Source organism: Crocodylus porosus, unplaced genomic scaffold (genome assembly GCF_001723895.1).
Source record: "Crocodylus porosus isolate Cpor-Errol unplaced genomic scaffold, CroPor_comp1, whole genome shotgun sequence".
Taxonomy (NCBI): domain Eukaryota; kingdom Metazoa; phylum Chordata; order Crocodylia; family Crocodylidae; genus Crocodylus; species Crocodylus porosus.
In genome coordinates, this window is record NW_017728886.1 from 35149193 (window position 1) to 35162707 (window position 13515).

The 13515-nt window shown below is 41.2% G+C and overlaps 1 protein-coding gene across 4 annotated transcripts in view; it reads right to left on the reverse strand.

Annotated features, from left to right (window-relative positions):
* Positions 1-13515, reverse strand: part of CACNB2 (calcium voltage-gated channel auxiliary subunit beta 2) — a 408974-nt gene that overhangs the window by 129334 nt on the left and 266125 nt on the right. For 3 of the 4 annotated variants that reach the window (XM_019532357.1, XM_019532348.1, XM_019532364.1), the window contains one exon: positions 2179-2298. In XM_019532357.1, the coding sequence (XP_019387902.1) occupies positions 2179-2298 (120 nt within the window). Of the gene's footprint in view, positions 1-2178; positions 2299-3123; positions 3593-13515 lie in introns of those variants that run through there. The other variant, XM_019532363.1, reaches the window with a different exon arrangement.

Consider the following 13515-nt stretch of genomic DNA (forward strand, 5'->3'; position numbering starts at 1 on the left):
TATGTAATCTAGATGAATTTAAATATCAGCCAACACATACCTAAAATCATTTCTGTCCTTCATCCCATCACCGCTGCAACTGTTATTTTTAAAACCCTTTGGCTCAAGCAACACACTGTTTCTCCTGTGCTTGTTTTAATCCATTTTAATGCAGAAATTATTTAAAACATTACTTTGTATGTTTTTCATACGACTAAAACCACATTGTTATATCAGTTTGACTGTGGTAATGCCTTCACTACTACTTTTGTTTGTAAGCTGTCTCACAGTCAGAGACATTGTCAGACCTGGGGACTACTCCTCTGCCAACTGAAGTGAGAACTTTGTTTTGATGTATGGAAATACAGTTTTAAAAAGTCAAGGTCTGCTGGCAGTTTCTCTGTAAGCTGCTACGGCAGCTGTGATAGAGGTCATGAATATTACATAAGGACTGTCCATGCATTCAAGCCAGCATTGCTAAGCCAAATTCCCATAGCAACACTCACATAGATTTACTCATCACTAAGAGATGCATCAGCTCAGCTGTGAGTGCTATAATACTAGTATTATTTTTCTAGATGTTATTACTTGATCTCTTCCTTTAAAGATCAGGGTTTTTTTTACTGATAACCCTGATAAAATATTTACTGTTATTTTCCAACAAAAATCATCTACTGTCTCTTAAAACAAACTAATATTAAACTAGCACTGAGCAACTCTGACATTCTGAACTCTGGTTAACCACTCTTCCTATTATTCAAAGATCAGCAACATCCCTAGACAGCTTCTGTGATGCTTTTCCTATGGAAGGGAAACTTTACCAGCAGATCCTACAAGGACAGCAAGTTTTGGGTGGGAGAGAAAAGTCTGGCATCCCCCGTATGTTAGGTAACAGCAGAAAGAGTGGTTTAGGAGCTTAGGTCAGGTATCTTTTAACATTAATTATATTTCTCTAACACTTGATAACCCTTCTTACTTTTCTCATTGACTGAACCTCTGGTCCATAGGAACTGGCTGTTTCTTTGTGCACCTTGGTAAGACCTCATTACCACACTAATCTCTTCTTCATAAGAAAGTGAATCTCAATTATCTGAATCCTAGATTCCTTTGTAAAACTAAATAAACAGACAAAGCTGAATGGAAAGAAAAAAAGAGAAAGTAGGAGAGGAGAAAGATGGAACGTAGAGCTAATGAGAAAAAAGAAACAGAAAAATGGAAAAGAGAGAAAAACCAAGTAAGTGAGAAGGAGAGCTAGCACAGAGGGGAAAAAATAAAAAAGATTATATGCCTGGAGACATCTTAGACCTGAATTTGAATAAGACAGAAAACACAAAAGTGAAGAAAAATAGATCTTGATGATCCAAGATCTGGTATATAACACAAAGAAAGAAAGAATGAAGAGAAGCGATGAAAGAATGAAGACAAATATATAAAGACGGCACAATATGTTAATATATTAATTAATAAGATCACTGTATTTTGCCATATGTATGATAAATTCACAAAAGTTAAGAGACACACGTGAAATTCAACAGTGTGCACACATCTGTAACATAACCTCATGTCTCTTAGTTAAAAGAGCATATGGTGGGATCTGAACCTCAGTTAGTTTATTACTTTGCCACTGCCTGCCAGAAGCAACCTTATTCCTCACCATGGACTTCTAAATCCTGGCTGATCCAATATTAGTAAGTATAAGTGAGACCAATGAAATAATCTGAAAAAACCTGATCTCTGTACAGATTTTTCACATTCACACACCATGTGGGGAACAATCCTGCATCAAGGGGTAATTACTTGGAGATCTGATGTCTTATTTCTAGGTTTGTAGGTACACTTGAATTATGGGACCAAATCCTCCCCCAACAAAAATCTTACTGCTAACTTTAACTCCAAGATCCTTCATTATTTACTGGCAATTCATGTCAATGAGCTTATATAACAAATGCAAAGTCTAGTACAGATCTGTTTGCAAGACACCTTGGTTCTTCCAAAACATGCAAATCAGTTTATAGTGTCTTCAGTGGCAAATTCTTACTTCAGTTTTTTTTTAATTCTTTTTTTAATAAGAATATTTTGCAAAGATGGCTGAAAAATCCACACAAGATCACATACTGCATTTCTAAAAACTTACTGACTGAAACAAACTTTTAAAAAAGGAACATATTTATGCCCCCGGTATCTGAAGAAGTGCCTTACCTTTGCCTTTTCCAGCTGTGCCTGGGCCTGTCGCTCTGCCTCTCTCCGCACTGCCTCCCTGTCTTCCTCCAGAGATACATCTGAATCGGATGGACGGCTGGTGTAGGAGTCCGCCGAACCCTGAACAGGAAAAGGAGAAATAATATTACAAGGCGTTGCAGTGTTTGCAATAAAAATGAGAAGGGTTCCTCTGGCTTGCCTTTGAGCATACTTCGGTAGAAATCCTTTACAAGAAAAAGGATTGTACACAAGTGAGAAGCAGGCAGAAAGATATTGAGCAAGTTACTATTTTGCTTTGGAGATCCTCCAAAAGGGCAGATGGCTCTTTGGTGCTTTATTTCCTGCCATATCCCCCCATTCTGATGAGAATGCTTTTTAGTAAGCACAGCTAGTTTCTGTGTAAGAGTTACAGGACTGGTGTAGTGCAGAGCTGAAGGACATACCAGTTTCAAGGATAGATCCATAAAAATGAAAACCTTTAACAAGAGCATTTTATTACTAGTAAGCAAACATATTCCATAGAAAAATTCAGACTCCATATTTACAATTACCGTTACACAATATCACAGCAGACAGCTTTCATCCATGCCCTCCATTTTTATTTCAGGGCACCTTTTCACCTGACACATTCTCCCCATCAGAAATGAACATGGCTCAAATCCATTTCAGCCCTTCAGGAAAAACACGTAAATGACCACAAATCAAGTTCCAACTGAAATAGGTCTCCACTCCACACATGTCCAAGCCCTGTTGCAATTAAACTAGTCACAATACCGAAACAGTTCTGTAAATAATGACAGCTCTGATTTTTCTCTCTCTCTCCTTGCAGTCAAAAAAAAAAAAGGGGTTCTCATAATTCAGTCAGAAAGAAAGCAATTTTCTTCCCTTCACTGTAACATACATGTATATGTATATATATGCCAACAATGAAAACATAGGGCTTACACAGATATCAGAATTCTTCAGCCGTCCTCCTTTGGCTCTTTTCAGAAGCCTGATCCAGGTGGCCTTCATTAGCCAGACAGCTCAGTTATTGTCCGCAGCTGCAGCGCCCGGCACTGGCTCTCATAAAACATGTGCACACTGAGCACTGCAGAATCACAGCTCCTTTCCTATCCATAGTCTGCTGCAAGCTCCTTCCTTCTCGTCTCTCTGCCTTTCACTCTTTCAGTCTCCCTGTTATGAAGTATTCTAATGATTAAATTTTCCCATGCCAGTGGGGAAAAAAGGCTCTCATAATAAAAAATAAATAAACCAGACTTCAGGTATTTTGTAAGAGACGGTTCAACTCATTAAATTGAGGAGACTGAGCACAGGAAAATGTCTGTGTTGGATTTTTTTTGGCTGTTAAAAATAGTGCTTATATAGAAGAACCTTTTAAAATCCTGTGCAAAATGTATTCAGTGACATTTGCAAGTGCAAAGTTCATTTCATCTCTTCCTAGATTGGATGGGGGTGGGGTAACCGGCTCTTTACATCACTGGGCATGCTCCATATGTACAGCCTTTTACGCAGATGCTCACATCACACTGTGTTGTTGGTTTGTGTCAAATTGCCATTTTACATTTCAAGGGTAAACAGCTGGAAAATAGAAAGGTCCCTGCAAATCTGGAATAGCTGGGAAACTGTCTTATTTTTGTCATAAATCTGTCACAAACTACATTGCTCCTCATCCCTAAATTTAAAATGCTGATCCAGAATCAGATCTCAGTTGCACTGTAAATCCAGAACAAAGTCAATTAACTCCATTTACTGTGGTGTGGAAGGTATTGACCAATTAATCATTATAAATATATATAATTTTTGATAGGAGGTATAGGTAGATAAGAGAAGCAGTTAATAACTGCAACACATACACAAAACATTCAAAGGGAGCTAAAAACATTAAAAAACACTAAACTTTACTTCTGCTTTTGTAGCCAGTCACAACCTATATCATTTCCCAAAATGACACTTGAATGACATCTCTCTGTATATTTAATTAGGACATTCATGACACACATTTACAGGCAGCTAAGCAAAATCTAAGTCTTAAAGGAAATTTCACTCTAGCTGACTTTGAAGTGCCTGCCTTTGATACAAATTCAGAGCTACATGAAAAATGCAAGATAATAGGAGATTCCAGCTGAGAGCCACAGTCACAAAGAAACATGGAATTATAAGTTAGAATTTCTTACTAAGTTAGATCTGTATGTCTGGGAAGGACCAATTCTCTTCTCATTTATGTTTGTAAATAAGGAGTAACTCCACTGGAGTCAGCAGAATACCCTGATTTATGCTGGTGCAATTCAGCAGAAGTTGACCCATTAAAGGAGAATTTCTTAACTTTTGTTTTTTCCCCCCTAGAACCCATACCAGTTACAATTTTGAATTCTAATAAAGCAGTCTTTGAACTGACAAGAAAACAACTCCCCAAGGAATAGTTTGTTTACCATAAATGCAAATACATGTATTAGGTTGCTTAATTCTTGTACTTCGCAATAGGAAAATAAAAGGCAAAGTCAAAATGTCTAGTACAGGACTGTCTAACCATGCTGTATCCAGGGGCCACAGGAGGCACTGGTGTGCAGCCCATGGGACCACACATGGCTAAGATGGCACCCTGCAGCCCCTCGACTGTGCATATCCCTCTTCCACACACACAAGCTCCCCCAGTGGTATGTGGCCCTTCAGCCCCCTGCCAGTATTATGCACCCTCCCACCACGGGATCTGCTGCCAGCATTCAAACCCCTAGCCTCCACTCCCTGCATGAGATCTGCCAATGCACAATAGCCTCCACCCTCTGCTGGCAGCATTTGGCCCCACTATCCCATGAGCTGCTCAAGAGATGTATGCGCCCCCAACCCCTGCCCTGCCATGAATCAGAGGGAGTGGTGGCTGCCAGGACCGACGGACTATATGTCATCCATGGGCTGTTAGTTGGAGAGTCTTGGCCTAGTGAGTTAAGTAAAACAAACAGAATAGCAACTATAAAAGGCAATAAAAGAACATTTCTATTCTGAATATCTCAAATAGTCTTGTGTACAGCAAAGTACCAGAGGCACAACACCATCTCAAAACACTTTTCTAAATTAGATTTTTTCTTTAAAATACCCATTCTAGCTACTACTACTACAGCATAAACACTGCCTAAATATCTGCTATGATCTTTGCTTACCATGAAAAAGTCACAAGGCTGGGAAATGCAATCCTCAGGCCACACTAATGAGACTGCCTTTTCAGCTGGGTTGTAGCTATTAAAATTGTATGTAGACTTCCAAATTTCTCCTTTTGGGCCAATAAGTAAGTCCATGTGAAGTGCTGGCCATGTCCTGACTCTCTATACTTTGGAAACATTAAAATGATCCAGTTTAATTTGTATTGTAAATCACACAAAGCTAGCTGATATTACATGTATTTTGCTAGTGATAAGTATAAAGTGATGTCATTTGCTGTGAACAGGATGCAGGGCAGGATTTGAATCTCTAAAAAACAATTGCTTTGCTTCCCGCACGTAGAATAAAAGGATCTGAGGATAAGGGACAGGAAACAGCGGGTTATACATTTATTCAGACTATTCTCATTCATGAGGAGAGTGGATTATCTTTGGCATCAAGCAGTTTGGGGAGCCAGGTATAACTGCTAGCACCTCTGGCATGCCTCTACTCAGGTTCTGTTAGTTTTCATTTCATTCACCTGAAGGATGGAAAAGCTTTAGTACTAGATGTTATACTAGTCCCTTTGGTTGCTCTGATATTATTGCTAGGTATCAGGCAGTTTGTACAGCCAACTATTCTACTTTTTCACATGCTAGCTAGGTTGAAAAAAAAAGATTCCCTTGTCTTCCTTAGTGTTTGAAGTATTTCATCTTGAAATGACTATTGCTGAATCTTTTTTTTAGCTTTGCAGTACATATAGGTATAAACTGTTTGATTAGATAACTGCTTGCCTTTAGGTCTCTCTATCCTATTTTCCTCTGGGTAAAATAGCTGGCATTATATGTTTCTTTTTGAGCCATTTAACATTTTTTGGTAAAAAAGTTGGGGTTTGAGGCACAGGTCTGTTACAATAATACAAAACTGACTTCCTGGACCTATTTTTGCCAATTTTCCACCAGATTTTCATAAAATGGGGATGTTACATCAACTATTAATGATGCAAGTTCACTCATGAACTGCTGATACCATGTGCTATTTGCTCATTATAGTATTCATAGAAAGCTTTTTCAGCCATTCTCTTTGTTTGTGATCCCATGACATTTTTCAAATTATAACACCATCATTTTGTGACTTAAAACTACAATTAATACATTCATTTAATAAACTGCAGAAACAATTTTACATCTACTTTGCATTTTTTTCAATCGCCTTTAATGAAAAAAAAATTGTAAAGCTATTTTTCAAATCTATAAGACAGCCATGATTAAGCTATCTTCAAAATAACTTGGATATCAATCGACTTTCTTTTAAAACGAGATTATATTTGTGGTTTAACCTCACAGAGACCCTATCCGTACAAATTGTATGTTCTCTACAAATTGTATATTATATTTGCATATCTGGCTTTTAAGCATGCAGGCTGTGTAGTAGAGAAAATTATTTAGGAGTGGTTATAGTCATTACCATATTGTTTGCAGGACATATCCTGAAGTCCTTACAATATATACTTTGAAAGAGACATATGAAATACTCTTTATGCATCTCTTCCTTTCCTGTACTCTCCTCTTCAATTTGATGCCATTAGCTCAAATAGCTTTCTTAACTTCTGAGCAACTTTCAAAACATCCTATTATTAAAAAAGACCCCAAACAAATTTCCTGATACATGAATTTCTATATTTATGTTATTGTAGTTCAGCACTGAATGAAGAAATAAAAAGTAAGGTGCTATTCTTTAATGAATAATGAAGACTGTGTAACTACTCACAAAGAGACAATTGCATCTATTCATTATAAAGTGCCATTCTTGTAGTATGCTTCCTTGTTACCTCATCTTTTTCATTATTTTATTCTAAAAAGCATTAGAATCAAAAGGATGCTTCTATTCAAGTCTTCAGTTGCCTGACTCTTTGAATAAGAAAAGATAAGAACTCAAAATATTAACCAGAGAAGTAGCTGTTTTCAATATTTTAGTAAAATGATTCCCAACTACTTCATGGATATTGATAACTGCTACTCTAATCTTGTTCAAAGTGTCAGAGGTGTATCAAGACACAACAAGATGTTTCAATAACTACAAATTAGGAGCTCACCTTCATCATTTTAAAAATGAAATAAACTCAGGATATCAACCAATCCGTAATATATTTCATACTATATTATGGCTAAACACTGTGTGACATGTCATGTTATCACACTGATATTCTATCATATCATACATGCTTTCATTTCACTGGGAAGTTCAAGAACATTTGTATCTATTCTGATGTGGGCAAGAAAATACATTTAAAATGTTGAAACATCTCACCAACTAGGTATATTGAGTTTTGACCATCTCTAATTACATATGCCAGGATTCAGTGCTGGCCAATAAAATTAAAATGAAACACTGCAGCACATAAGCCATACAATTTTTTTTTACTAAATGTGAATAATAATGCCACTATTTATTACATGGAAATAAGAGACTTCTAAAGGGCCACTGAAAATAAACTGCCAATAAGCACCACAATTTGTGAAAAAGACTGGAAAACAAACATGCAAACTCTGTATCTATGCAGTTTTCTTCCTGACATCAAGCGATGTAACTGCTTTGAATAACTACTGAAAGAATACCTCAGTTGCTGTTGCTTTATGAGATTACAGTATTATGAAATTAAACATCTTGTTTTTATTAAAACTCAGGTAATCAGGGATCAACATGATTGGCCATAAATTCTATACTACCATTTTGGTTTGAATTTGTAAAGTGAGATGAAGTGACTACAAATGAGAGAGAAAAAAAATATTCATTAAACAGTTATTCATTAAACATTGTTTCTTCCTTGGGTAACGATCATGGATGTTATATACCTTGGCAACTACCAAATCTACTTATCATACTCACTAAGTTTCTTGATAGTGACCTTGTGTAGCTTGGCCATTCACCCACCACACACACACACACACACACTGGAAGGCTGAAAACCTGGGTTTTCCCATAATGACTATATAAGAAATTTAAACAAGTCCTATGCAGTCAATGGACTCCATATCTATAGGAAGGAAGGAAGGGAAGGAAGAGAAGGAAGGCAGAGAAGGAAGAAAAGAAAGGAAGGTCTCTTAAAGCTAATTGCTTTCTACTTTGATTTCTCCATCCATAAATTGCCAGAAGATCAAGGTTTTAAACAGGTGGTAAGTTTAGGGCAGAGATGTTCATAGAGGGAATGCAGGGATGAAGTCAGGAAAGGAAAAGCATAATTGGAGTTGCAGCTAGCAAGGGATGTGAAGGGTAGTAAGAAAGGTTTCTACAAGTATGCTGGTAGCAAGAGTAGGAGAAAAGCTGGATGTGAACAAGTCCATGGGGCTGGATGAAATGAACCCAAGGGTGCTCTGGGAGTTGGGTGATGTTACTGCAGAGCCATTGGCCATCATTTGAAAAATCATGGCAATCAGGAGGGGTCCCAGATGATGGGGAAAAGGGCAAACACAGTTCCCATATTTAAGAAAGTGAAAGAGGAGGATCCAGCGAACTACAGACTAGTCAGCCTCACCTCAGTCCCTGGAAATATCATGAAGCAGGCCCTCAAAGAATCCATTTTCAAGCACTTGGAGGAGGAAAAGGTGATTAGGAACAGTTGGCATGGATTCACCAGGGACAAGTCATGCCTGACCACCCTGATTGCCTTCTATGATGAGGTGACTGGCTCTGTGGATGTGGTCTAAGACCAGTGGATGTGGTGTACCTTGATTTTAGCAAGGCTTTTGATATGGTCTCCCACAGCACTCTCAAAGGTAAGCTTAGGAAGTATGGGCTGTATGAATGGACTTTAAGGTGGATAGAAAACTGGGTGGAGCATCAGGCTTAGAGAGTAGTAAACAATCACTTGATGTCTCCTTGGCAGCTGGTATTAAGTGGAGTGCCTAGGGGTCAGTCCTGGGGCAGGTTTTATTCAATGTCTTTATCAATGACCTGGAAGATGGCACAGAGTGTACCCTCAGCAGGTTTGCAGATGCCACCTAGCTGGGGGGGGGAGTAGTAGATATGCTGGAGGGTAGGACTAGGATTCAGAGTGACCTAGACAAATGGGAGGACTGGACTAAGAGAAATCTCATGAGGTTCAACAAGGGCCAAGTGCAAAGTCCTGCACTTAGGATAGAATAATCCCATGCACCAGTACAGGCTGGGGGCTGACTGGCTGGGGAGCAGCTCTGCAGAAAAAGTTCTAGGGGTTACAGTGGACAATGAGCTGAATGAGTGCAGTATGCCCTTGTCGCCAAGAAGGCTAATGGCATACTGGGCTGCATTGGTAGGAGTGTTGCCAGAAGGTCAAGAGAAGTGATTATTCCCCTCTATTCAGCACTGCTGAGGTCACATCTAGAGTACTGTGTTCAGTTTTGGGCCCCCCACTACAGAAAGGATCTGGACAAATTGGAGAGAGTCCAGTTGAGGGCAACAAAAATGGTGAGGGTGCTGAGGGATATGATTTCTGAGGAAAGACTGGGGGAACTGGGCTATAGAAGAAGACTGAGGGGGATTTAATAGCTTCCTTCCCCTGCCTGAAGGGTAGTTTGAAAGAGGATGGAGCCAGACAGTTCTCAGTGATGGCAGGTGACAGAACAAGGAGCAAGGGTCTCAAGTTGCAGCAAGGGAAGTTTAGGTTAGATATTAGGAAGAATTTTCTCACTAGGAGGGTAGTAAAACACTGGAACAAGTTGCACAGAGAGGTTGTGGAATCTCCATCCTTGGAGACTTTCAATACACAGCTAGACAAGACTTTGGCTGGGATGATCTAGTTGGGGCTGCTCCTGCTTTGAGCAGGTAGTTGGACCTCCTGAGGTCCCATCCAACCCTAACTTTCTATGGTTCTATGACTCCATAAATATAAATGAAGATAACTGGGGAGCTTTGCATACTTTGACTCAGAGCTTTCCCAAGTCTTGAAATATGGTATCATAGAACGTATAGAAATCTAGAGCATAAGAGAAGGAATTGGAAAGGACTCTTTAGGTCACTGAATTCTATGCCCTGCATTCAATGGCAACAACATCATACAATTGTGCTGGCATTATTGGAATAAAAGTAGGTGTTAAGCTTGCATTCTGATAGTAAGTTGAATAGGAAAATAAGACAACGTACAGGCAGTCACAACATAATTGGTTCCTGAAAACCATGTCTTAAGTCGAAATGTCATAAGTCAGAACCTATTTTCCCACAGGAATAATGTTATAAAAGGGAGATTGGTCCCTTTATGATGCTCAGCACAGCTACATCCAGCTAGTAAGTCCCTTGTGGTGGGAAAGAGGGGAGGGAAGGGGTGTGGGGCAGAGGGCAGATCAACGACCCTACACTGAGGGAGGGATTGTGGCTGGGGCTGGGGCTGGGGCTGGGACTGGGACAGGGACTGAGGCAAGCGCAGCCCAGTCAGGGAAGGGGCTGCAGGGAAGGGGTGGGGCGGCTGCCACGGCTGTGCCCCACTGGTCCGGGAGCTGCTCATCTGGTGGCTCATCTGGCAGCTTTTGCCGTTGCTCCTGCCGCTGGTCCAGGATGGCATGGGGGGCAGGCATGTTGCCCTGGATCTGTGCGGGGTGGGTGGGGCTGGAGCTACGACACACTGTGTTCCAGGTGGGCAGCGGAAGGTGCTGGGAGTAGGGACTATGCCCTTCCACCACTTGCCCAGCCAGGGCAGGGTGGACACTGAACGGAACCACTGCATTGCCTTTGGATAAGTGGAATGCAGGAGTAGGAGCCACCCCAGCCTCCCCACACCTCCCAGATGAGCCATGGCTTTGTCCTGCACCCCCTTTGCCCTGGCTGGATGAGCAGGGGCAGTGGCAGGGCATGGGGAGGGGTGTGTGCTCCAAGATTGGGGTGCAGCAGACAGTGGAGCGAGGGCTATAGGAGGGCAATTACCCCCCCCCCCCATAACCCCTGCTGCCTGCCTGGAGCACAGCCCAATGCAACCCTGACCCCACCTGCCCCACCCTGATATGCGGACACATGCCCCCCCAGGTCCTGCCACTGTTGCCACTCACCCAACCAGGGTAGGGGGGCATGGGATGAAGCCACAGCTTGTCTGGGAGGTGCTGGGAGGCTGGGGCAGCTCCCGCCACTGCGTGCCACTTGTCCAGAGGCAGCACAGCAGCTCTGTCCAGCACTCACCCTGCCCTGTTGGGCAAGTGGTGGGGGGGCATAGCCCCCACTCCCAGTGCCTTCTGCCACCTGCCCAGAGTGCTGCCTGGTGAAGTTCCAGCCCCACCCACTCCACGCAGATTTGGGGGCACACGTCCCCGCTTACTCTCCCAGACTGTCACTGGAAGCAGAGTGAGAGCTACTGGATGAGCTGCGAGAAAAGCAGCTCCTGTGCAGATGTTAGACATCACATAGTGGTGGAACGCTCTCCTCCCCGTGCCCCACTTCCCCAGCTGGGCAATGCTTACTCCAGCCCCTATCCCAGGCCCAGCATCAATTCTTCCTTTGCTGCAGGGGTGTTGATCTGTGCCCCAGGCCCCTTCCTTTCCCTCTCCCCCACCACAACAGACTTAACAGCTGGAGGCAGCTGTGTCAAGCACCATAAAGTTGAAACCCACATCAGAACGTCAAAACGGGGTGTAAATTTATAAAGGTCATAAGTGCCATTTGTTGCAACTCAAAAAGTCCTAAGTCGAGGACTGCCTGTACTCATACTGAGGGCTTTGAAAATAATCACAAGAAGTTTATTTGATACAGTTGAGTAGGGAGAAATGAAAAGGCTTAAAGAGAAGAAATTATAGAGCAGCAAGTCGAAAAAAATGATTGTAATGGTTGCATTTTGAATAGACTTGATAGAAATAAGCCTACAGACATCAGGGCCAGAAAGGAGCACATTACAGTTATCAAAGCTCTTGATCAGAAGCAGGATAAGTATTTTATCAAATATAGACCAAAAGAAATGGTCTGATCAGGAACAGGTTTTACAGAGAAACAGCAAGATAGAGCCATAACCATGACATGCTGATCAAAAGAATGTTAAAATAAAGATTACGGGTTTAAGCAACAGATTAGATATTAGTAGTATCTACTAAGATAGAGGAAGATAAAGCAAACTGAATGCTTTGGGAGAAGAGATCCCAGGTTTGGTTTTGACTATATTAGGTTTTGATACTGAGACATGTCTAAGAAGATATCAGAAGTAAAATATTTTCAATTTGGGGGGAAATGCTTCCAGAATACAGAAGTAGATTTGTGAGTTGTTTATAAAAGTGACAGTAAAAGACATATGTGACGGAAATCATGCAAAATGATGGTATAGGGAAAGAAGTGGGCAGGAAGAGGCACTGGTAGAACTCTGAGGGACCCCAACCAAAAAGAAAAAGAATGAGGATGATGCACCAGACAGGATAACGCAGAAGCAGTATGGAAAGGAGAAGGAAAATTAGAAAAGATAAATATTAAATATTGAAGACAACAAAAAGTCTTTTTTAGGAATATAGAGAGGAAAAAGAAGGTGCACGGTAACATAGGACCCCTACAGGGTCCTTTGCATCAGTATTCCTGAACACGGATATAGGCATATCACCAAATTGGACTGTAGACAGGCATAAGAGGTCACTGGACCACTGATAGTTAGTGCCAACCTAGTGAAGGGACGCTTAGAGGGGCTTGATGTGTTCAAGTCAGCAGGCCCAGATGATCTTCATCCAAGGGTGCTGAGGGAATTAGCCAGTGTCATAGCAGAACCACTGGCAAGACTGTTTGAGCACTTGTGGCACTCAGGACAGGTCCCAGAGGATTGGAAAAGGGCCAATGTGGTCCCTATTTTCAAGAAGGGGAACAGGGAGGACCTGGGCAAGTACAGACCAGTTAGCCTCACCTTTATCCTTGGGAAAACCTTTGAAAAAAGTGTTAAGGATTACATCTGCAGGAGTCCAGCAGGAAAAATAATGATGAAGGGCAACCAACATGGATTCATAGTAGGTAGATCCTGCCTAACTTTGTTTCTTTTTATGACCAGGTCACAAACTGCTTAGATGCAGGAGTTGAGGTGGATGTCATATATTTGGATTTTTAAAAAGCCTTTGATAAAGTGTCACAAGCCATTCTTATAAAAAAAAACAAAAAAACCCTAGGTGGCTGTAACTTAGAAGATTATATGGACAGGTGGGTGGCAAATTAGCTAATGGGACACACCCAGCGAGTGGTGATGGATGGGTCGGTATTGACATGGAAAGACGTGGGCAG